Source organism: Zootoca vivipara, chromosome 11 (genome assembly GCF_965207765.1).
Source record: "Zootoca vivipara chromosome 11, rZooViv2.hap1.1, whole genome shotgun sequence".
In the NCBI taxonomy this organism is placed as follows: domain Eukaryota; kingdom Metazoa; phylum Chordata; class Lepidosauria; order Squamata; family Lacertidae; genus Zootoca; species Zootoca vivipara.
In genome coordinates this window covers 11,476,503-11,502,712 of record NC_142594.1, presented here as the reverse complement: position 1 = coordinate 11,502,712, position 26,210 = coordinate 11,476,503, and the positions used below count along the sequence as shown (strand labels likewise).

The following is a 26,210-nucleotide window of genomic DNA, read 5'->3' as shown; positions in this document are numbered from 1 at the left end:
AAAATAAACAGCAAAAACAAAATTGCCAAATACAATGGTACCTTGGTTCTCAAACTTAAACCATTCCGGAAATCTGTTTGACTTCCAAAACGTTCAAAAACCAAGGCATGGCTTCCGATTGGTGCTGGCGCCCCAGAAACAATAGCCGTCAACAACATCCGATGTTTGGCTTCCGAAAAATGTTCGAAAACCGTATCATTTTGTGTTGTCATTATTTTCCTGTGCTGAACCGCCCTGGGATCCTTGGGTGATCAGTTTAAGAAATAATAATAAATGCCTTTTTCTCCCAGGCATTTTAACTGATTAAGCATTCTGTGGCCTTTTAAATGCATTTGTGCGGTTTATTATTGGTTTATTATTGGTTTATTATTACCGTATTATTATTATTATTATTATTATTATATCTTAGTTTTGTGCGGTTTATTATTGGATGATGATGATGATTGGTTTATTATTATTGTATTATTACTATTACTATTGGTTTATTTTTATTATGTATTTTGTGTTGCCATTGTTATTTTTCTATGGTGAACCGCCCTGGGCTCTTCCCGCGAAGATACCAATTTTAACAAATAACAATGAAGCAACAAAACGTTTCATTGTAACCTTGGGCTTAATAATAGTAATAGTAACAACAACAACAACAACAACAACAACAACAACAACAACAACAACAACAACAACAACAACAACAACAACTTATACCCCTCCCATCTGGCTGGGCCTCCCCAGCCACTCTGGGCGGTTTCCAACAGGATATCAAACCTCCTACGGCCTTTCAATGTGTTTCTCGGGTGTGTGTGAGTTTCTCGCTGGTTTTTGCTTTTACAGTACAGTATTCCATATTTTGTATCTTTTTTTCCTGTGGTGAACCGCCCTGGGATCTTTGGGCGAAGGGCGGGAACTAAAAAAACGGCGGTGCTCGGAGCAGCCCGGAACGTTTGACCCGCGCACAACGCCGGGCGGCGAAGGGACGCCGCCTCTCTGGCAAGAGGAGGAATCGGATGGGGGAGGGCGTGGCCTCTCTTGGGAAGAGGAGGGATCGGATGGGGGGAGGGCGCGGCCTCTCTGGCAAGAGGAGGAAGCGGATGGGGAGAAGGCGTGGCCTCTGCGAGGCTCACTTCCTGGTTCCTTCTCCTCCCCCGCCCGCCCCCGGGAGCGTGAATGTAGCGCGCTGGGGGAGAGGAAGGTGTAGAGGCGCGCGCTTGCCGGGGCGTCGCGAGCTGCCTTCCGCCGCTGGCGGGGCGGATGGAACGTCTGGCTGGGCGCTGGAAGGTTGACCCGGGAGGCGCGAGCGGCGGCGGCGGCGTGTTGCTTCATCCCCAGTCCTGGTAGGTTGAAGGGAGGCGAGTCTGGAGACCCCGGTAGCGAGGGAGGGGGATTCCCGGGGCGGGGTGGGGAAAAAAATTGGCAGGACCCGGGGGGGGGGGTTGGCAGCGGTGGGCCGCTCTGCAGCAAGCGCCTGTCGGGGAGCGCGTGCACGTGTGAATGTGGCTCAGGAAGCCGGGGGCAGGTCCTGGGACGCTGCTTCCTGCAAGGTGAGTCGAGTGTCATACGAAGGGACCTCGCGGGTCATCTAGCCCAACCCCCTGCAGAGGCAGGGATCTTTTGGCCAATGTGGGGCTCGAAGCCACGACCCTGAGAATGGATATATGCTCCCCATACAAGGCCACTCTCGGCATATGCACTTTGCAGGCAGTCCTGGGGGCTACTGTGCTGAGTATATACTGTACAAAACCACAAAATACATAATAAAATAACCCCCCCTCAAAAAAACCTCCAAATTTTAAAACGGCATAGGATTTTAATGTGAACCTACCTAATAGGAACTTTTTGAATCAATATGCCTCCCCCCAAGCCCCATGTGTAGAATGGTAGAGTTAATCATCATCAGTGCTTTTTTCTGGGGGCCTCAGGGGGGACGCATACCCCTAAACATTTTGTGAATCTTTGTACTTTTGTCCATTTGCTGTATTTGTTTTGCCCGACTTGAACTATAAAATGGTGATTTTTCTTGAGTCAAAATGAGAGTACCCCTAAACATTTTAAAGAAAAAAAGCACTGATAATAATAATAATAATAATAATAATAATAATTTATTACTTATACCCCGCCCATCTGGCTGGATTTCCCGTGAAGGCACCTGAAGGTCATCCAGCTCAACCCCCTGCAATGCAGGAGGCCCGTACAGGGAATCGAACCCATGACCTTGGCGTTCTCAGCCCTGCACTCTTAAGCCACCTGAGCTAACCGGTTAGATTGTATTTGTTTTGGATGAAGTTTAAAAGGGAAAGGGGTTGGATGAAATGCTTGAACCGCAGGCTGCTGGGCTGCGTTTGCTGGGCTACATTGCTTGCAATAATAATAGCAGTAAGAATAATTTTATTATTTATACCCCACCCAGCCACTCTGGGCAGCTTCCAACACACATAAAAACGGAATAAAACCCAAGAGTTATATTCTTAGGAAAATTACAGAACTACTCTGTTTTCTTTGCTAATTTCTGTTAGCAGAAGTTCACGTTTACCTGCTTTGTGATCCTGGTGGAACTATGCTACCATACAAATCTACCTTCTATCTGTGTTGTGTAGTTGGTGAAGCGCTGGAATTAGGGAAGACACTGGGGTCAAACAGGGTTCGAAATTAGCAAGGGTCATTTTTCACCTAAAGATTCTCCATTTGCGAGCACCTCCAAAGGTCTGGGTGCCGTTTTTTTGCGCTCGGCTGACACTCAAGGATTACTGAAATGTACAGTATGTGCTTTGAAGCCTCCAAGTTAAGGATAGACAATATGTTAAGGAGTTTAATAATAAAGAGTAGAGTGTTTTGAAAACTCAAGTACGGTACCAATATTTTTATTGTAAACACCAAATTAAACATGTATTAACAATTTCTGGGGGGGAATGTGATACTGTATTAACAATGTGTCACTAATGTGAATTGAGTAGTAGTTCATGCTTATTAAAATAATAAATAAAAAGTGTTGCCAATTCTCCCTGCCCCCGGTGGCGAATAGACCATAGCTGCCAAGTTATCCCTTTTTTAAAGGGAAATTCCCTTATGCTGAATAGGCTTCCTTGTGAGAAAAGGGAAAACTTGGCAGCTATGGAATAGACATTCAGTTTTGACACCTACAACCCAGGTCCCAGAAACCATGTTGCTCCTAGCTTTTCTATCCCGGGTTTTAACACTCGGGTCAAGTATCTGCTTATCTATGACGTTCTCTTTTTTAAAATATTTTATTTTCATTTTTAAAACACTATTCTTATAAATTCACATCATTTTCAATTTCTGCACTGATGGGATTACTTCCACTCCCACCCCCGGTTTCCAATTTCCCCCTATTTTTAATTTGCATCTAATTACATTTTTCCAATCCGTATTATCTCCTTTTTGCCTTAAGTCATATTACAAGCGCTGCAACCATCCTCCTAACATTTTTAAGTATACACAGCGGTCCTTAAGATATTCTGTAAACTTTTCCCACTCTTGACTGAATTTCTTGTCCTCTTGGTGCCTGATCCTGACAGTCATCTTTGCCATTTCGGCATAGTACATCACCTTGGTTACCCACTCTTTTTTTGTTGGGACTTTCTATCTATGAAGATCTCTTGAGTGATGTTGGGCTGGTTGTTATCTCTCAGCCTGTCTTGCGGGGTAACTGCAGGGATAATGGACGGACTCATATGTGCCTCCCTGAGATCCTTGTTCAAAGGGCAGGAGGAAAACATAATAAACTACCGGTATGTTAGCCCTTGAAATTCAGCATGCTCTCAAATGGGGAAGTGTAATGATCAACATTAAGTATTGCGGTGATGTTGGAACTGAAAAAAGCTAAGCCTGAACTTACTGGAAGAGGAATTGCATGTATGCATACACATGTGTTGAATTCTGTGGGACAAAAAGGACGTTTCTATGAGACAAGAGCTCCAATCTCGACACGCCCTTATTGCGTAGAGGAGTGTTGCAATATTACTCGGTCTCTGGAAAGAAGAAGCCTTCTCTTCATGTTCTAAGCCTATGAAGTTACACTCTTATTTTTGAGGACCTGGGCAAATACTTATAATGGTTGGGTCTGATTTATCGCGGCAGTAAATTCCAGAAGATAAAAGTTAAACAGGGCATATTTTCCTGATAATCGGACAGCAACATGTTGCTTTAAGGGTAAATTCGTTAAATATGTAGGTGTATTCTGGATGGTGAGATTTTTGTGACCTCAAGGTTTGCCTGGTAAATGAATGTGTGGACCTGGTAAAAGATTCCTCCTGTGTAGATTGTTTCCTTCCTTGTTAAACTGGTGGTGTTTGAGATGGATGGGAGGCTTCAATGTTTGCAGTGCTCAGTAGTGATTTTCTTTTATAATGTATTAAGTATTCAGATCTTGATTTGTAAATGGTTAATTGATCAGTAACCTAAACTCTAAGAGGAATGTAGAAGTTTGTCGCTGTAACCAACAGTTCTTTGTTAAATGTACTCGAAGTGCTTGTCCAGGAAAAAAAAAAGTACTCTGTAGTGCAGCCTTGAATTATTTTCCATTAGCATTCTTCAGTTATCCCAACAAAAGGTGGGGACCCTACTCTTCGGCCTGAACAGTTAAAACAAATAGAAAGTTTCAGGCAGCACTTTTTTAGATCGTTTCATCTCTCATATTAATTTGTAATTTTCAAGCTACATAAATTAGTTTACTGCAGTGTTTTTCAAAAGGAGGCAATTGCATAAATTTGCAATAGGAGTACATTTTAAGCGGTGAAATGCTTATTTTTCCATTAAGTTTAGCAATATACTGTATATCTGTAACTTTTCTTACTTGTACAGAGCTGTTTTATTCTTTGTTACAGCCTCTTCATGCTATCTAGACTGTGGGTAGCCTTTAGTTACAGGGCTTAAGATTTCCCTTTGTGTGGGATAGTAAATAACTTTATTCTGATCATCTGTTTGCCCTTTTACATGAATGTTATTTCTTACCTGAGGTTGTAGTCCCATGATAACACATTCTTAACCTGGGAGCAACTCTCATTGCACTTGAATTTGCTTTTCAGGAGCCTAGGATTATGCTGTTAAGAAACTACAGTATTCATTTTATACAGGCGTTCTGTTTTTGTCATTCTCTAAGTTGTATTCCTGTTTTAAGTTAATTGGTTAATCGCATCAATGCAAAGAGGGAGAAGTGATTCAGAACAGGGATAGCAGAAGCATTGCATCTGCATAATCTGCCCCCGTGTAACTTGGATCGCACACAAATTAAAGTACAGTAAAAGCATGTCTGCCCTGAATTGTGATACGATAAGTGTATCATATTTGCAAATTCTGCTGAACTAGTAGTTCCAAAAGAACGTTCAGTCTACTGGTTCAGGCAGCTCCAATGGTAAACCGTTTCATATCTTGATCATGGATAGATTTCTTGAAGCATGTTTGGGCACAGAAGAGAAGCTACGCAGAATCGTAACATATTTCAAGCCATGAATTTCCCTTGATTTGCCGACCATAAGCAAATTTTATGTCTGAGACATGTTGTCTAATGTCGCATATCACTTCCCTGCAGTGCTCTTCATGCCTGTTAGCCACAATTAACGTATTTGAAGGAACTTTTACGTGCTGTAGTTAGTGGATGAGGCCACAAACTGGAGAGGCCAAGCTCACTAGATCTCTTGGCCTGTCCTACTTCACAGGGATGTTTGAGGCTGCCTCGAATTCTCAGTGGGAATGCAAATGGAACGAACAAACGTATGGGATTTAAAGCAATGGAAAATAAGACTGAGAGCTCATTTTGTTCCAGGCTTTGCTTGCTGGCGAAGTTCTAAATGCCCCCTATAGTATTGCACAAACACACTTGTACACAGATACATCGGTTTTTGTGTTGTGGCGCAGAGCTGGCCGGGGGAAAGACCGCCGCCTTGACAAACTCTCAGGCTCCTTTGGTACTTCTTCTTTGGCTTTACAATGGCTTCACAGAGCAGTTTCACAGGATAGTTACTGTGCGAAGCCACAGCGTATGAATTAATAGATTTTAGTATCTTAAGGCTAGAGTAAGCGTTAAATGAGATGAGTACGACAAGTAAATTGCTTTTCATTTGGCTGTACACTGTGTTTGCATAGAAGTAGCTAGGCGGTATTTTGTATCCCCATTATCTTTAATCTCACTCCGTTAAAGCCATTTCTGCTTGCAGGAATGTGTTTACTGCCTTTTCAGCCCAGTTACGGCAATCGGATGAAGTAGACTGCTGCTTATGATCTCTCGTGTAGACATAAACTAGTAGGTTTCTGAAGTAACACAGTGGTTCCTTCTGAAGCTCTGGGTCAGGCATCCCCAAACTTCGGCCCTCCAGATGTTTTGGACTACAATTCCCATCTTCCCCGACCACTGGTCCTGTTAGCTAGGGATCATGGGAGTTGTAGGCCAAAACATCTGGAGGGACGCAGTTTGGGGATGCCTGCTTTAGGTGAATACAGTGGCTTTTCTGAAAGATAGTCACCAGCCCTGTATGTGGCATAACCTAATAGGCAAAGAAACACACTTCTCATAAAAAGCAGCAGTGATGGAAATTTGCCAGGCATGTTTTGCGACTGGCACGGGTCCAGTTTCGACCACGTGGAGATCTCTGGATGCCAGCTTGCCGACTGACATCTCCCTCTGTCCGGCCCCTCCCATCTTTCTTCAGCAGGTCAGCAGGAGAGCTTACCTACCCCATTTATATCCCACCTTTTTCTCCAAGGAGTACATGGTTCCCTCCACTCCTCAGTTAATGCCTACAAAAACCCTGGGAGGTAGGTTAAGAGGCTGCAACTGGAGAAACGTCACCCGCAGCTTCACGGCTGAGTGGGGATTTGAACCCTGATCTCCCGCGTCCTCGTCCGACACTCCAACCACTACACCACACTGGCTTCCTGGAGCACTTTTGCTATGGGGCAGCTCTATAAATTAACAAGGTGAATAAACATGGGGAAAGCAAAATGTCACTTAGAGAAGGATCTTGAAATATTTTTCTTGAAGCTTGAGTTTGGTTTATTCTGGGCTGTTTTAATGTGTTGTAAACTACTTTGAGTTTTTTCTTTAAACTATAAAGCAATATAGAAAAGAAAACTATTACAGTATTATTATTATTATTATTATTATTATTATTATTAAGGCGCCGCCTAGACATACCGTTGTGGCAACTGGAACCTAGGTTTAAAGTGCCATTTGGTGGATTAGCTTATATATCTGAGTTTCTAACACTGATCAGTAAGCAGATTCAGTAAAAGCTACAAAGCAGTATGTATGATTTTTAAGGGGGGATTAGCAACGAACTAGGGAAGGACTTGGGTGGCACTGTGGGTTAAACCACAGAGCCTAAGGCTTGCTGATCAGAAGGTCGGCGGTTCGAATCCCCACGACGGCGTGAGCTCATGTTGCTCGGTCCCAGCTCCTGCCCACCTAGCAGTTTGAAAGCATGTCATAGTGCAAGCAGATAAATAGGGACCGCTCCGGCGGGAAGGTAAACAGTGTTTCCGTGTGCTGCTCTGGTTTCGCCAGAAGCGGCTTAGTCATGCTGGTCACATGACCCGGAAGCTGTACACCGGCTCCCTCGGCCAGTAAAGCGAGATGAGTGCCGCAACCCCAGAGTTGTCCGCGACTGGACCCTAACGGTCAGGGGTCCCTTTACTTTACCTTTAGGGAAGGAGTGGGGCGTGCATTTGCAGTTGAACAAAGATAAACAGGCAGTTGCTGATAATGGAAGACTCAGCAATACCATGCATTTTGTACCAATGGAAATCTACATACAGTAGACCCTGGAAGTTGAACGGAATCCGTTCCGGAAGTCCGTTTGACTTCCAAATGTTCAGAAACCAAAGCATGGCTTCTGATTTTCTGCAGGAAGCAACCAATCGGAGGCCCTGTCGGGTGTTTGGGTTCCAAAGAATGTTCACAAACACTCACTTCCGGGTTTGTGGCATTCGGGAGCCAAAAGGTTCGACTCGCAAGGCATTCAGGATCCAAGATACGACTGTACATGGACCTGGTCTCAGAACACTTGATCAATATTTTGGACATCGTCTTAAATCACACAGATGTTTGAAACCCTGGTTAGCAGATTCTGCAGAAGAGTTGAGAATTCAAGGAGCCAGGATAGAGGAGCACCTTTTTGATTCTTGCTGCACCCTCCCATCAAACTCAGATGGCCGGTGAATAGAGGGGATTTCATTGCAGGAGATAACTTATCTCTGGTCTTCTCTGCAACTCTGGACAATGAAGGCTTTATTACCTTGCTTTGCTATGACTCATTAAGAGATGCACCAGTGCCCAGATGTTATCCCCTGCTGCATCTGTTTCCAATTGCAATAGTTTGGGAAAACAGGGTTTTCTGTTTCTGATAAATCCAGGAGCGCAGGGAGAATATATCCTCCTCCTATGTTTTTAAACAGCTCATTTTGTTCAATTTATTATCTCATGGGCTTGGACTGCTGCAGGCATGTCCAAAATCTGTTTTGGGGACCTAATTCGGCCCCTTGGCTGAATTTATTGGGGTCAAATCCTTAAAAAAGCTCAACAACTTCAATTGTAAAAGAAGCTCAACAACTGCAATCCTAAAAAAAGCTCAACAACTCTGGGGAAAAAATCCCCCCAAAGTTGAACAACTTAAATTCTAAAAAAGTTCAGCAACTTTGGTTGGCCCCCCGCATATTCACTTCATCAAATCTGGCCTTCTTTGAAGAAAGTTTGGGCACTCTGGACTACTGCAATGCACTCTACATGGGGCTACCTTCAAAACTGCAACTAATCCAGAATGCGGCAGCCAGACTGGTGACTGGTAGGGGCCGCCAAGACCACATAACACCAGTCTTGAAAGACCTACATTGGCTCCCAGTACATTTCTAAGCATAGTTCAAAGTGTTGGTGGTGACCTTTCAAGCCCTAAATGACTTCGGCCTTGTATAGCTGAAGGAGCATCACCCCCATCGTTCATGAGGTCCATCTCAGAGGGCCTTCTTGGTGGTGGCGTCCGCCCTGTGGAACGCCCTTCAATCAGATGTCAAGGAAATAAACAACTACCTGACTTTTAGAAGACACCTGAAGGCAGCCCTGTTTAGGGATATTTTTGTAATGTTTGATGTTTTATCGTGCTTTTAATATTCTGTTGGGAGCTGCCTAGAGTGGCTGGGGAAACCATATATTATTATACTGTTTCTCCAATGCCACACATGGAATACATAGCAGTCTTGCCCGCATGGAAGCTTTCCTGTCACTCTGTGCGAAAAATACATATTTCCAAAAACTTTCATTTAATACTTTACCCCAACTACAGGGTGTAGGTTATTAACCAGGAGATAACAGTTTGCATTGGTGAACCCAAGGGCTAATATTTAATTCTACCCTCCTGCTCAAGGAGTACAGCTTTCCAAACGTCTTGTTAAAAAATGGGTACGTTCTGCAATTTACTCCTGCTAGGGATTATTCTGTTGCTGCCTTGTGTTCTTCCAGGACATAACTGAATCATTTACAGGCATTTCAGAGGCATTACGAGTCTGTTTTCTGTTGCTTTTTGTGTTGTTTTGTGAACAAAGGGAGTAAATTTGTATGCGATCTGCTGTATGCCCTGGAGCCAGTCCAGGATTTAATCCCGTGATGCTAGAATCTAGTGTGAGATGCAACCACTGTCACTCTGTTTGGAAACAGGGGCCACACTGTCAAATTCAACTACAGTAGAAGTGGAAACTTGCCTAGAAAGTCCAACAGGGTGACATATAATTTCTAAAGGAGTCATTTGTAAAGAAATATATCGGAGGATTAGTTTAAAGCAAGTTGAAGTCAGGATGATCAAATATCCTCGGGACATTAGGAAGAAACCAGGATTATCAAAGCTCAGATAAAATGAGTGATTGCATGAATATGGTAGAGCGGAGTGTGGACTGAGCGAAATCGCAGGCATTTTATTGCATGATTTAAATCACGAACATTTGCCTTTGGCTGCAGCCACATATCCCATGCAGTCAGAGTAAGCTTGCCTTCTCGTTTTTTGCCAACCAGACCAGTGACTATTAGCCACGAATGGAACATGTTTCCAAATACAGTGGTACCTTGGTACTCAAACGCCTTGGTTCCCAAACGCCGAAAACCCAGAAGTAAGTGTTCCGGTTTTTGAACGTTTTTCGGAAACTGAACGTTTGATGCGGCCGTCAGCTATTGTTTCAACGGCACCTGCAGCAATCAGAAGCTGCACCTTGGTTTTCGAACTTTTCGGAAGTCAAACGGACTTCTGGGACGGATTGAGTTTAGTGCTTCTGTTTTTGCTATTTATTTTGCGTTTTTGGGGCTTTTTCGGTTCATTTGTTTTTGTGACTGTTCAGCTTCTGATTGATTGATGGTGTGAGTGCAAGAATGGATAAAAGCCCCCCATCCAAACAATGACTATCATCAGTGCAGGTAAAGAAAAAAATGAATTTTAATTTTTATCCTCTACAACACTGTCTTATTTATTTCATCGTACTGTTCATTCATTATTGCTTTCGTTTTATGGATCAATGGTCTTGTTAGATAGTAAAATTCATGTTTAATTGCTCTTTTAAGGGTTGTTTTTAAAAGTCTGGAACGGATTAATCCGTTTTGCATTACTTTCTATGGGGAAGCGCGCCTTGGTTTTGGAATGGATTTCCGGAACGGATTAAGTTTGAGAACCAAGGTACCACTGTGCTAGTTGTTGGAGCTTGAATACAAAGGACAGTTGTCTATCCTCTGACTGGCCACTGTGAGAAACTTGATGATAGACTAGATGTTCAGATACAGTAGGATTGCTGTTACGCCAAAAAACACACACACACACATTTGAGCGATTGGCACCGTTCACAAACTCTTGGTGGATCACAGAGTTCGGGGCGTTTCTTAAATGTAAATGAAGGCACCTGCCTCGACTTGAGCTATATTTATGAGGACGTTTGCTCTGTTCGGCTCTCTCTCTCTCAAGTGGTTGGAATAATTAGTTGTACCAACAAGTAATGAGCCGCTGCTACACTTGCATCTCATTTTATGGTGGTTTCCCATTCCGTTTTGCACAATTCGGAGGTGAAGGGAGTATCCTGGCAGCCTCATGGTTCACCTGGAAATCCCACGAAGACAAGCAGGTTGGCAGAAGAGAGATGAATCTGTATTAGCCATGTTAGGAGCAAAAGCCCTTTCCTCTGCAGCCAGCCCAGAAATGGAGCAGATTTGCAGAATATTGCTCTGTTGCTTTGCCACAAATCCACTTGGTAGAATACTTTTTCATGTTGACTGTAGAGGAGGAAGACAGGTTCCCTTTCTCCATATTCAGCATGGAAACACAGGCTGCTAACTTCTTGGTAGGCTAGAGAAAATGTTTGCAGGCTGGTTATCTTCTTTTGGCTTATTCATAAGGTTTGATTCATCAATGGTTATGCTCCGGGGATGCCCTCAGGACCTAAAGTCCAAGGAGGATAAAGCTTTTTACCCAAATACTTGCCCAGGGGAGTAGGATTCAGTGTGCAATATAGGCGCAACAAAGCCAGGGACAAGCACAGAGAATTACTTTAGTTCCCAAATGTGATCGGAAGGTGGGACCAAGGCATTATGGAGAACAGCAGCATCTGACAGTGGATAGACATAATATATTACAAGGACAGGGAGAAACATCATGGACAGAATAATTGCCACACATAACAACAGCAGAGAGAGAGTTTGAATACTTGACCTCTAGGACTATAAATCATTTAAGGTGTTAATGCGAATGGAAGTCGTTAAAATTGCAGCTGCGGTATAAGGGTTTCTGAATGGAGCGTAATGGAAATTTATAAGATTTTGAAACAGAGAAATAGAGTAAATCATCAAACCATCAATTCTCCCACCTAAATTGTATAATTTGGCTTTTGAATGCTTGGCCTTATTAATGGTATTATAATTTGGCATTGTTGTAATGAGGCTTTTATTGGATTGTTGTAATTGAAAACTAATAAAAAATATTTTTTAAAAACAGAAAACAAAACACGATCGGGAAACAATCTAATATTTCACCAAGGAGTGAAAGACTTATGTTGTTTCTAGCAACTGGAAAGTTCAAGAGGGAGGCTTTATTTTTTTAAAATTGGTTTTTTCTTAAAGAAGTTCATAGAGTTCTTTCTACAGATCATTCATGTTCGATGTGAGCCACCAATGTTATAGGCAGTGTAAAGTTGGGGGAGAAAAGAGGTGGGGATGTAAACTTCCATTCTTCAACATGGTCTATGTGTAAGGTTTTGTGTCAGTATCACTTGGGGAGGTTCTATTCATTTGTTGGTTTTTGTTGAAGAGGGAGACTCTATACGGTCGTACCTTGGAAGTCAAACGGAATCCGTTCTGGAAGTTGGTTCGACTTTCAAAAAGTTTGGAAACCAAAGCGTGGCTTCTGATTGGCTGCAGGAAGCTCCTGCAGCCAATTGGAAGCTGCGGAAGCCCCATTGGACGTTTGGCTCCCAAAAATAGTTCGCAAACCAGAACACTCCTGGGTTTGCAGCATTCAGGAACCAAAATGTACGAGTTCCGATCCAAGGTACAACAGTATATTCTTACTGCCTAAGTCACACCTCCTGGCAGTGAAGGCGTACCAGGGATTGCTTACTCACAAGCAGACATCTTACTCATTGACCCAGATGACCCATCAAGTGGACATGTTTGATGTCTGGTTTGTCCTCTGAGGACTCAGCGTCTGATCCCAGGTCAAGGCTACATGTGGCATCCAGTATGAATTCAAGCACAGTGGTACCTTGGTTCTCAAATGCCTTGGTACTCAAACAACTTGGAAGCCAAACACTGCAAACCCGGTTTGCAATAAATAAATAAATCAGAAGCTGAACATGCTCCGTTTTGAGTGTTATGCTTCCGATTTGAGTGTTGTCTGCTGAGGTCTGTCTGTTTTTGCTATTTATTTATTTTGCGCTTTTGTTTTTGCATTTACAGTCGTACCTCGGGTTACGACCACCTCGGTTTGCGAACAGTTCGGGTTACGAACTGCGCAACCCCGGAAGTGTTTTCGCCGCCCGCGCGTGCGCATAAGCCGCGCGCGCGCGATCGCGCGCTTTGCGCATGTGCAAAATGGCGGCGCCCATAGCGCTCGGTTTGCGAACTATTCGGGTTACGAACTGCGATCCGGAACGGATCGCGTTCGTAACCCGAGGTATTACTGTATTTATTTTTTGTGAACGTGTGGAACCCAGTTCAGCTACTGATTGATGGATTGTGTGGCTGCAGTACATTGTTTATTGCTTTCATTTTATGGATCCATGGTCTCGTTAGATAGTAAAATTCATGTTAAATTCTTGTTTTAGGGGTTGTTTTTAAAAGACTGGAACGGATTAATTCATTTTGCATTACTTTCTATGGGAAAGCACGCTTTGGTTTTGGAATGGACTTCCAGAATGGATTAAGTTTGAGAACCAAGGTAGCACTGTACCATATAAGTGAGCAGTTTATACCAAGCACCCTGTATTTATGACACAGATTTTCTGCTATTTGTTTTGAATTTTTTTTAAGGATCTGAACAATCTTGTACGTGGGAGTCGTGTTTGCTCAAGGCCTCTTGAGTAAATTTATTTTCAGACAAAGTGTTGTTTGAATTTTACATAAAAGACACGATCATTTCATAGTGGAGGTATAGGAATCCCATCTTTTTTCTGTACCATATGAAGCAGTTCTTAATTCCAAGCAGATTATTATTTTATATTGTACATAAAAAATTTAAAAACTGAACGTATGAAAATCCATTTAAAAATAAATTAAAAGACCAATTAGCACAGAGGGGAAAAAACAGTGTACATGAAAATGGGGAGCTTGTGTCTCTTAACATAGCATTGATCTCGGAGTCAGTAAAAGCAAATTTCAGCTAGCCTTTCATGAAAAGCAGGTGGAAGGGTATATTATTATTATTTGTGCGGGCCACCCTGTGTGTTTTTGCAGCAGAAAAATATAACAGATTTTCCTATAGACAAGCTGATGATTACCCACTGAGTCTGTTCTAAAATGAAGTGAAGAAACAGGAGGGTGGAGTAGACACTGTTAATTAAGCTATAAATATCTAGGCTGCTTGGGGAGGACTCAAGCTACAGAGCAGTGAATGGGAAAGTAGGTGAGCGTCTTTGGGAATATGAAAAATCAAAGAGGAGGAGACTTCTGCATCTTCAGGGCTTGAGCTGGCAATGGGACTGACCCTGATACCTTGGAGAGCTGCCACTAACTAAGAGTAGGCCATATGGGGTTGGGTGGTAGAGCAGTAGTTGAATCTAAGGTGCTTTTGTGCGTTCATTCTGGAAGATGGAACTGAGTAGGGGTCAAGTTACCTGTTACATTACCTGCCTGATTAGTAGCCACATCAGGAGGTTTAAATTTTTTTAAACGTAGATGTGTCGATATCCCAATTTTCATTGGGCCTGCAGCACACACCATGTTGCTTCCCAGCCACTATCCCAACTAAAATCACCTCCTCTTTTCCACTGCAGTTAATATAAAAAAAATCTCTTAACAGTATAGCCAGTTGAAGACTTATTCTGTGGCACTGCGTATCAGACAAAGGGTTCTGTGATTATCCTATACCTGGCTTTCTGGAAAATGGAAATGACTACAATAGAAAGGAAGGCAGCACCAAAAATAGCAAAAACCCCAAATAAATAAAACAAAAGAGAGAGCGAGGTGACCCCTCCACTGGATATTAAAGGAGAGTTTATTGATATATTTGCTATGTTAACTAATATCCTTTGCAAGTACCTGTTGCTATTTGAGAACTTGTTACTCTTGGCTGAATCACCAAATTCGGCGATGCAGAGATTCTGGATCCTTGAAAGCATGCAGTCGGTCTCAGAAAGTTTAAGCATGCATGCTACTGGCAAAACCGACTTATTTAAAAGCAAATTGGCTTCAGCTTCAAGCCGGCCAACTATCTGGGCATCTGTGTGCGCGCACCTATGTTATGTCAACAAAGACACTGTTGAATGCTAACAGTTGCAGGAAAGCAAATACCTTGGAGAACATTTAGATAACTTTTATATCTTCTCAGGAATGGCCAGCTTCTCCCCAGCCGAGATGCGGAGGGTCAAAGGCTCCTTGGTGATGGTATCCTTATCAGACCCAGAAGTTTGATGCCCCCTTCTCTCCATCCCACAGCCAAAGGCCCTAGTTGGCCCTGTATCCTGGTTGCTAGGTAACCCTTTACATTCAGTTTTGTACTGTATTTTGGAGGCTGGGTGTTTGTGGTTAATTGGTAGTGGTTTTTAGCAGTATTAAAATGTATTTTTTTTAAAAAAGACATGGGAGTAGGTTCCAGGCTTGCAGCCATTACCTACTGAGCCTTGAATTAACTCGCTCTTAAAAAGGTAAAGGTACCCCTGACCATTGGGTCCAGTCGTGGACGACTTTGGGGTTGCGGCGCTCATCTCGCTCTATAGGCCAAGGGAGCCGGCGTTTGTCCACAGACAGCTTCCGGGTCATGTGACCAGTATGACTAAGCTGCTTCTGGCGAACCAGAGCAGCGCACGGAAATGCCGTTTACCTTCCTGCCAAAGCAGTACCTATTTATCTACTTGCACTTGACATGCTTTCGAACTGCTAGGTGGGCAGGAGCTGGGACCAAACAACAGGAACTCACCCCGTCGCAGGGATTCGAACTGCCGATCTTCTGATCGGCAAGCCCTAGGCTCAGTGGTTTAGACCACAGCGCCACCCGCGTCCCTTAACTCGCTTTTACTCAGTGTAATTCTACTGTTATATGAGAGGAAGAAAAACTCCCTTCTCCCCACTTTCCCCACAACATGGACAATTTTATACACTTCACTCATAGCCAGCACTTAAGTCCAAATGTTGTAACCTTTCCTCGTAGGGGAGTTGTTCCAGCCCCTTTTGGGCTACCCTTTTCTGAAACTTTCCAGCTTTTACAACATCCATTTTGAGATGTGGCAATCAGAACTGAGCACAATATTCAAAGCGGAGTCACACCATGAATATTGGCAATTTTACTTTCAATCTAATGATCCCTAACTTGGAATCTTTTCACGGCTGCCATTCACTTGGTCGACATCTTCATCAAGCGATCTGCTACTTTCCCTGGCTGCTTCATGTGCCGGAAGCGTCTACGTGAAATCATGTGTTATTTGCCCTAGTGAACATCACTTTGCACTCTCTTACATTGAACTGCATTTCTGATTTTAATGCCCATTCACCCAGTTTAGAGAGATCCTTTTTAGATTAAACCACCCAGAGCAGTCAGCAAACCAAGCCATCCCATTCCTAACCCCCAAATGCCAATCATTTAAAAACAAGTTTAAAAAGTACCAGCCCCAATACAGATCCTTGGGAACCCCACTTCTTACACCCCTCCTTTGAGAGAACTGCCATTCCCCCCCTACTCTTGAGACTTCCAATTCTTTAACCAGTTACTGCATCTCCCCTATTGATGTGCTTATTGATGCTCTCAAAGTACAGTGGAACCTCGGGTTACGTTACCCTTGGGTAACGTAAACTTCGGGTTGTTAAAGTGGCAAACCCGGAAGTGTTTCGCCGCTCGTGCATGCACAGAAGCGGTCGTCCGGTTGTGAAAACTTCAGGATACGGCCAAACCTCCGAAACGGATCCCATTCGCAACTGGAGGTACCACTGTGCTCTGAAAGGACAAGACTTAACTCTGTGTAAGCCATGATGTTTCTTCTCCTGCAAGACATTTTCTATATACTTGCTGATTATATCTTTAATAATGCCTTCCACCAGTTTTCCTGGAACTAACATCAAGCTAATGCCTGTAATTTCCTGGAATCCACTGGTGTTACACTACTGAGTTTTGGTCCTCGCCAGTCTTAGGGGCGAATTACATATTTTTGTTAGAAAATGAGCAATTTCACATTTGAGTTCTTTTAAGAGCTCTTGCGAGGATGTCATCTGGAGCTGTTGTTGGTTTTTAATTTGTCAGCAAGGCCTGGAATTCTGTCTCGGTCTTCACTATTTCACTCAGTTCCTCGTGAGAAAATTAGGCACGGAGGTCTCACTGTCAACTTTCTCAGTCGGGGATGTTGTAGGTGCGCCATAATGATTTGTCGGATTGAAAGGGACGGTTATAATCCCAATAATTCCAGTCACTTTTATGACACTTTCAGCTACTGTCAATAATTGTTGTTGTTTAGTCGTTTAGTCGTGTCCGACTCTTCGTGACTCCATGGACCAGAGCACGCTAGGCACTCCTGTCTTGCACTGCCTCCCGCAGTTTGGTCAAACTCATGTTTGTAGCTTCGAGAACACTGTCCAACCATCTCGTCCTCTGTCGTCCCCTTCTCCTTGTGCCTCCATCTTTCCCAACATCAGGGTCTTTTCCAGGGAGTCTTTTCTTCTCAATAAGTACTGTACCCTGATTTTCGTGTCCATTTAGCTTTTGAGAAGTCATTAAAATGTTTGCTGCCTGGACACAGGCACTGCTTTCAATGGAGACTGTTCGTTCTTCTGTTGTTTTTCTTTTCTCTTCCGCTTAAAGAGGTCTTTGCTCTTCGTGAATGTATTATTTGATTATAGGCAGCTCTGCCCCTCAGCTGCATAATCTTGATGTTACTCATTCTCACAACAGCTCTGCGTAAGGTGTTACATAACTAATACTGCAGTATTATAGGCGGAGGAACGGGAATGAGCTCCAGTGATTTGCTCAAACCACAAAGTGCTTCTCGCTTGAAGAATGGGTGCTCCCAGAAGGTCACCCTTGTATTTTGACACCATAAAAATGTGAGGCGGTTGATAATCCATAACTGGATCGGAGAATGACTACAGCACTGTAAGGCTTAAAAGCAGGCAAGAGTTTGAAACAGTAGTTTGAAGACGCTTCGCTTACCCACACCTACGGCCTTTCCCCCAGTGTTGAATCTGGTCAAACAGGTTGGGGAGGTTTTTTGGAGGGGAGGGACGGACCCAGCTCTATTCATTGACTTTGCAGAAGATTTCCTAATGGTTAGGTTTATGGCTTTGGAGTCTCTTGTATGGAGACACTTTCCCCCAACCTCGGCTTTCCCAGATGTTCTTGAAATGCAGTTCGCAGCCAACATGGTCAGTGGTAGGGGGTTATGGGTGTTTTCGTCAAGCAACACCCGGAGGAGCCAAGGTTGGGGAAGGCTGATTTAGAGTAATCTGGATTCCCGGAGGCTTGGTGGCTATTGCTGAGAGGATGGAGCAGAACGGATTTGATTTAAATCAAATCGATTTAAATCACAATTTAAATCACTAGTTGGTAAGTCTTGATTTAAATCTTTTTTTTTTTTACAGAAAGACTCATTCTTGCTGGTATAATCTTAATATTTACAGGCGGATGAAGGTTTCATTTTTGGAATAATAAATTTTGAGAGTAGTTTTTACAGTTATACCAAAAAAATACTGATCTGGTTATACTATTAGAAATACATAGACCGATAATTATGAAATTATTGTGAGGTTTATTAAGTTTATATTTGGGTAACATTTCTGCCGTACTTTATTGGAATAATCATTTCCTTAATAACAATTTAAACAATTTATTTAACTAAAATTCTTTGTATATAAATTTGGAAAGGAACAATGGGTTTAAGGTTTTTTTCTTCAACTGTGTATGCTTATAATATTTTTCCCTTTGAAGAAAAGGCAGACACAGATTCACACTTTTGAGAACTGCAAAAACAAGCACCTGTGATAATTATCTTCTTGTTAGAAAAACTGCCCCAAATAATCTTACAGAAACCTCTGCAAGAGCATGACATTGTAAGTGGATTAATGGAATTCATTTACCAAAACATTTAAAACATTGCATACAAAGCCTCATGCTACATACTTAAATACAAATCCTTATTTCCTGATGAATAGCCTTTGGACTATAATGTAACTTAACTAGAAAACTACCTTTAGAAAGATTTCCCCCAAAAAATCATTTCATTTTTTAAAATCCGATTTAATTAAAAAAATTTTTTTAAATTTATTTTAATTTTTTTTTAAAAAAAAAACATTCATTTTTATCCACCCTGGGGTGGAGGCAGATGTAGTTCTGGTTGGCTTCAAGAATAGGAAGCTGCCGTCGCTGTGGTTATCATTGCAGACAAAGCCTTGCCATCTGTGGTGGGTTGCGAAGCTGCAAAGGTGGTGTCTTTTGATCTTTAATTCTCAGCATTTGGACATTTGCCGAGCATGGGGAGGCAGATGCGGGGGCAATGCAAGTGTGTAAAGCTGTTACAGCATTACCACCTGTATCCCAGATTCCGAACAGAAGTCAGTGATAAACTTGTTTAATTGCTGAGTCTCACTCGCTGGATCACCACCTTGCCGTGGGGAGTGGGCTTGCACGGTCCTATGACCCTTGTGAGCGAAGCCGTTGGGAATCTCGTAAAGAAGCAAAGATCAGCAGTGTTGAAGCAATGATTCTTCAACATCAGCTTCGTTGGACTGGTCATGTTGTGCGGATGCCTGATGACCGCCTTCCAAAGCAACTACTCTATTCCGAACTTACAAATGGAAAGCGTAATGCTGGTGGTCAACAAAAAAGGTTTAAAGACTGTCTCAAGGCAAATTTTTAAAAATGTAGTATAAACGCCAACATTTGGGAAAGGCTTGCCTGCAAGCGCTCCAGTTGGAGAACAGCCTTTACCAAAGGTGTCATGGGCTTTGAAGACACTCGAACTCAGGACGCAAGGGAGAAACGCGCTAAGAGGAAGGCACGCTTGGCAAACCCTCACCGTGATCAACTCCCGCCTGGAAACCAATGTCCCCACTGTGGAAGGACGTGTGGATCCAGAATTGGCATCCACAGTCACTTACAGACTCATTGTTAAAACCATGTTTATGGAAGACAATCTTCCTTGGCTACGAGTGATGGCCAAAGAAGAAAGGATTGCTGAGTTTAAATGTTTTCCCAATTGGAAATTGCAGGTTTTAAAAAAATCCATTGAATGTTTAAAGTGGTGGGTAGAAGGGAGGTTACTGGGTTTCTAGGGCTTCTCACAATTTAAGTCTTGAATATGATTAATGGATTGAAAACTAGCGTGAAGCCGTAGCACAGAAGAGTCTCTTCCCAGAGATTGTAATTTCCTTTGTCTTAGTTAACACAAAACCCCAACCTATTCCGGCTAAAAATAAATATCCTCTTGGTAACTATCCCCTCCCGGCCTTCTCTAAACAGTACCGTGTTTCTCACATTTTAAGATGTGCCTATAAAATAAGCCATGGCACGATTTTCATGCGTTGAAAATAAGCCGTAGTGCTACCGTAAGTGCAGTTCTGGAGGGCCTCGCCAAAACACCCAGCAGTGCGCGCCGCGTGGAGCCCCGAGCCAGCGGGACCCAGCTGAAGCGCCGACAAAGTGCCCGGCAGCGCCGCACAGAGCGCCCCGAGCCGCAGGAGGAGGAGGAGGATTCAAAGTGCTATAGAGCACTGCTGGGTCCCGCTGGCTCGGGGTGGTCCGCGTGGCGCTGCTGGGCGCTTTGTCGGCGCTTCAGCGGGGTGCGCTGCTGGGTCCCGCTTGCTCGGGACTCCACGCAGTGCGTGCTGCTGGGCGCTTTGTCGGTGCTTGAGCAGCAGCAGCAACTTACCGGTTGGTAAAAAAAAAAAAGACACCCCCCGAAAATAAGCCATAGGCTTATTTTCTTGAGTAAAACAAATATAAGACGGTGTCTTAAAATGTGAGAAACACGGTAGTAATTGCAGAATACTTACTTGTGCATAATGTAGCTCATGCCCTGTTCAACTAGTTTTTAATTTGTGGACCTTGAGCAATTTCCATTTATGTGTTTGCTCAATCTGAACAGTGATAATTAGAATAATCAACTCACGGTCTTGCAGTGAGATTGTCATTAATTACATATAACCCATATTAAGGAATAGAATTCCTCATTTGAATTTTTAGAACGTTCTCAGGAGCTGATTCTGTATGTGGATATAGTTTTGTGTCTCGCTCTGTGTGTAATACAGCATGGAACATTTATTTATGGATTCCACTTGCGTATCCAAACAGCCTGAGAACTCATCTTAATTGTACCTATACTGTAAAATAAAACTTGTCGCCATCGGCCTCTACAATGAAAACGAGCCATTCATGGTTTGGAAATTACAAGTCCTTGTAGCATGTGTGGTAGAATAGTAGGTGCTTGTAGCATTCCTAGGCGATCTCAAGTTTCATTAACAATTTTCCTTTATATCCCTGTGCCATATTGATCTTTTAAACTTAAAAAAAGAATCAGTCCAAAATGGGAAATGTATACCCAATTTATTCATATTAATTTTAATGTTAATGCAGCATGCCAAAACGTGTTTGGTTGTGAAGTGTTACGCACATAACACTGGGTTTTTTTTATTTTTATTAGGTATTTTGTGGTTTTATATCTTGATTTTATTCTGTGAACTACCCTAAGACCCCCGGTTCAATAACCACCACCACCACCATGATTTTTTTAAACGAGCCCCCCCCCCCCAATGAATCTCCCTTTAATACAGTTCCTAGAGACGAAGTTCATGAGACAAAGGACCGTTCCTTATTTTTCATCTTTTTTTCCAGATGCAAGAATGGACATTATAGCCTATGATGATTCCTCCAATCCACCGCTGCAGAGATATTGAGAGGAAACCGGAATACCTTCAACCGGACCAGTGCGTTCCACCTCCCAGCCGTGGTTCCTCGGGAACAATGTGGTTTATCCGTGATGGCTGTGGTATTGCCTGTGCGGTCGTCACTTGGTTCCTGGTCCTCTATGCCGACTTTGTGGTCATCCTCGTAATGCTGCTTCCCTCCAGAGACTATATTTACAGTGTGATCAACGCCATAGTTTTCAACACATTGGCATTCCTGGCTCTGGCTTCGCACATGAGAGCTATGGTAACAGATCCAGTAAGTTTCCTCTCAGGCTATATTAACCAGCTGCTAGCTAGTTCTCTTGTTCTTTTGAGGGAGATTTAGGGACTAAATATTCTAGATTGAACCTGTTGAACACACACAAGCACGATACAGTGGAACATTGGTTCTCAAACAGCTTAGTTGGCGAACAAACCGGCTCCCGAACGCCGAAAACTTGCAAGTAAGTTTTCTGGTTTTTGAACGTTTTTTGGAAGCCAAACGTCCGACGCGACTTCTGCTTGAGCGCAGGAAGCTCCTGCAGCCAATCGGAAGATGTGCCTTGGTTTTTGAACGGTTCCGGGAGTTGAATGGACTTCCGGAACGGATTAAGTTCAAGAGCCGAGGTTCCACTGTATTGATAAAACGTCTGGGTTTCTATCAACCTGATTTATTTGAAGCATTGTCCCTTTATATGCATTTTTGTGGGGGTGGGGCAGATCATTATACTGGAGTCATGATTCAATGAAGCTATGGAGTGGCAATAAGGCATCATTTGAATAAGATATGAAAGAGGATGGAGAAGAAGTCTGTCCTTTTCTCTCTCTTCAGTAGTATGTGCAATGCTGCTGACATGTTGTGGCATGAAAAGCTGGGGAAAGCCTGTCTTGCATTCCTGTTTCTTTGGGAAAGTTCCACCGCGACCAAAATCTATTCTGAATACTGTAAAAGCGTTTGCTCCGTCTTTTGTGTTAGCACTGGCTAGTGGCTATTGAAGGACGCCCAAGGTTTATCCAAGTGTATTTTAACTGTGGGTCCTGTCTAAAGTACTGTTTCAAACTTTCAGCTCTTTAGAGGGCTGCGAGATTGAAATTTCAATGAAGAAGCAGCTTTCCCCTTTGCGTTTAAGTCTTGATTTATGTTCTTCTCTGGATTATTGCCCAAATGTTATCTATGGGCTTCAGCTTGCAAATTAGTAACAGATGACATAGATGGGAATCTCCCAGTCTAGCAAAATGGGTGGGCCTGTTTCCATTTTCCTAACCTTTCATTTTGAGTTCTAGCCGACCTTGAAAGAGGCATTAAAATCCATGGTCTTCCCTCTATCCCTGTATTGTTTCACATTTCAAATGAACAGGACTTCCATTAACTACAGCTTCCCATTACACTTCAGCAGGGAAAGTGGCTGATGGCTTCAGAATAAGTCAGAATAAGAAGCCATGGTTTGAAATGGTCTTCGTGTCCTGCCTTGCTCTGAAGTCGTTAACCAGAGTCCCCCAGTTTGGACATACAGTGGTACCCTGGTTCTCAAACTTAATCCCTTCCGGAAGTCCGTTCCAAAAGCAAACAATTCCAAAACCAAGGTGCGCTTCCCCATAGAAAGTAATGCAAAATGGTTTAATCCGTTCCAGATTTTTAAAAACAACCCCTAAAACATGAATTTAACATGAATTTTACTATCTAATGAGACCATGGATCCATAAAATGAAAGCGGTAAACTGCAGTCACAGAATCCATCAATCGGTAGCTAAACTGGGTTCCACACAGTCACAAAAACAAAACGGAAAAGAGCCGCGAAAACAAAAACGCAAAAGAAATAGCAAAAACAGACAGACCTCAGTGTAACACCCAAAATGGAAGGGTAGCGTTCAAAACGGAGCACGTTTGGCTTCCGAAAAAAGTTCGCAAACCGGAACACTTACTTCCAGGTTCCAAGTTGTTTGAGTACCAAGGCATTTGAGAACCAAGATGCCACTGTAACGGGAAACTATAGTTAATGGAAGAGTTCCAGGCTGGTTGTACCAACCCGGGGTTGGTGAGGGTCCTGTGTTTTTTAACTTTTCAAAATGTTTGCACTGATGTTGAATACCATTTCAACAGAACTCTGTTAATGTACCCAGGAGAGCGAAGTTTAACTTTACCCTGTATATTCAGCAATTCTGTGATGGGGCCTCTTGAGCTTTTTCTGATCGTGACTGAAAGCACTCCAAAACCCTTTTATTTTCATTTGCAGGGTGCAGTGCCCAAAGGTAACGCCACAAAAGAGTTCATAGAAAGTTTGCAGCTGAAGCCCGGGCAAGTAGTTTACAAGTGTCCAAAATGCTGTAGCATCAAACCTGACAGAGCACATCACTGCAGGTAGGGGCACTTTCTTTTGTTTATGGTTTACTTACGATGATGATGAGATGGATGGCTTGATACGTTACATCTGCAGTAACCCAGTACAGTGGTGCCTCGCTAGACGAATTTAATTCGTTCCACGAGTCAATTCGTGTAACGAATTTTTCATCTAGCGAGTCCCGGTTTCCCATAGGAATGCATTGAAACTTAATCAATGCGCTCCTATGGGCTCCGGGGGACTGGCGTCGGAAGATCTCCGAAGCCCCGTCTGATGCCGGCTGTGCGCGAGGCGGTGGCGGGGAGAAGCTCTTCTCGCTGCCGCCTCCCGCCTGGATCGGATTGGGGAAAAACCATTGCCTTCTTCCCATGCTAGTGTTCCGCTGGTCTTTGCCGGTTGCCCCTCACTGCTCATGACAACCGGCAGAGACCAGCGGAACACAAAGGGGAACCAGCTACAGCTGTCAGCGCCTCTCAGCTGATCTTCCTTTGCCTTCTTTCCTTGCTACAGCTGGTTCCCCTTTCACTAGACAAATGCCCCTTTCGCTAGACAAATGTAGGTTTTGTGATCGGAGGTTTTTATGGCCATGCTTCGCAAGATGAAGCGGCGGCCATAGAAAACCTCGTCGTCTTGCTAGGCAACCTCCGATCGCAAAACCTATTTGTTAAGCGAAAAAATCGTCTTGCAGGGCATTCGTCTAGCGAGGCACCATTGTATACGGCTGGTTGTACTGGTCATTATTGTGATGCAAGCACATTTCCATGTTTCATTTGCACCTTCGCTGCATTTCGGCTCTTGTTTTTTATTTATATTAATCATTTATATTATTTTTATATCGCCCTATTCCTGGAGGTCTCAGGGCGGTTCACAGAATAAAATCAAAATGTAAAACCACAAAATACATAATCAAAATAGGAACAACAACCCAATAGCCCCCAATCCACATTTATTATTATTATTGTTATTGTTATTATCATCATTATCATTATTATTATTAATACCCCACCCATCTGGCTGGGTTTCCCCAGCCACTGTGGGCGGCTCCCAATAGAATAAGAGAGTATGTCAATCAAATCAACCAAAGGCCTGGTTAAAAAGGAACGTTTTTGTCTGCCGCCTAAAAGTATAATGAAGGCGCCAGGCAAACTTCCCTGGGGAGAGCATTCCATAGATGGGGAGCCACTGCAGAGAAGGTCTCTTCTCGTGTTGCCAGTCTCTGGACCTCTCAAGGAGGAAGCACACAAAGAAGGGCCTCAGAAGATGATCTCAGGGTCTGGGTAGGTTCATATGGAAAGAGGCGGTCCTTGAGGTATTGCAATCCTGAGCCGTTTAAGGCTTTATAGGTCAAAACCAGCACTTTGAATTGGGCCCAGAAACTAATTGGTAGCCATTTCAGTCAGACCAGGATCGGTGTAATACGCTCAAACCGTCTTGAGCAACCTGGCCGCTGAGTTCTGCACTAGCTGAAGTTTCCAAACCGTCTTCAGAGGCAGCCCTACATATAACACATTGCAGTAATCTAACCTTTAGGTTACCAGAACATAGACAACAGTTAGTTAGGCTATCCCTGTCCAGGTAGGGGCGTAGCTGGGCCACCAGCCAAAGCTGATGGAAGACCCTCCAGGCCACTGAGGCCACCTGAGCCTCGACCGACAGCAAAGGGTAGGCCCGGGGGCCAGATCCAGCCCAGTTGCCTTCTAAATCCGGCCCGTGGACGGTCCAGGAATCAGTGTGTTTTTACATGAGTAGAATGTGTCCTTTTATTTAAAATGCATCTCTGGGTTGCAAGACGAATTTTTCGCAAAACGAATTCATCTTGTGAGTCACCATCAGATCGCAAGACACATTCGTCTTGCGAAAAATTTGTCTTGCAGGGCATTCGTCTTGCGAGGTCCCACTGTACATCTTAGATGCACCCGTTTTCCGTGTCAAGTGGTGGTTTTCCTCCATCAGCTGGATGAAGTTGTTCACCTAAAATAATGTGACCTCAAGCTTTTGGCCAAGTGGAAATAGTTCTATTGCGATCTGATATCAGGAGAAGACATGGGTCTTTGAAGTGGATGGAATTCCACTTCGATTTGTATACAGTTGTACCTTGGAAGTCGAACGGAATCCTTTCTGGAAGTCAGTTTGACTTCCAAAACGTTCAAAAACCAAAGCGCTGCTTCTGATTGGCTGCAGGAAGCACCCACTAACAAAACACAGGCCACACTAGTAGCTTACATAAATAACCATTTTTGACACCTGGAAATTTCAGTCTGAATTATCACTGACAGAAAGGACTCTGGGTTTTTTTTGGGAAAGTACTTTTAAACATTTTTTTCTTC

General features: G+C 43.3%; 1 protein-coding gene across 7 annotated transcripts in view; it reads left to right on the top strand.

Moving 5' to 3' along the window:
* The first annotated feature begins 1,148 nt into the window (after positions 1–1,148).
* ZDHHC3 (zDHHC palmitoyltransferase 3) overlaps positions 1,149–26,210 on the top strand; it is a 40,146-nt gene continuing 15,084 nt past the window's right edge. For 3 of the 7 annotated variants that reach the window (XM_035129269.3, XM_035129274.3, XM_088654136.1), the window contains exons 1-4: positions 1,149–1,331; positions 15,012–15,155; positions 21,492–21,821; positions 23,779–23,903. In XM_035129269.3, coding sequence (XP_034985160.1) covers positions 21,516–21,821; positions 23,779–23,903 — 431 coding nt within the window. In that variant the 5' untranslated portion in view covers positions 1,149–1,331; positions 15,012–15,155; positions 21,492–21,515. Of the gene's footprint in view, positions 1,332–15,011; positions 15,156–18,041; positions 18,155–18,190; positions 18,210–21,491; positions 21,822–23,778; positions 23,904–26,210 lie in introns of those variants that run through there. The other 4 variants (XM_035129272.3, XM_088654138.1, XM_088654137.1 and 1 more) reach the window with 2 other exon arrangements.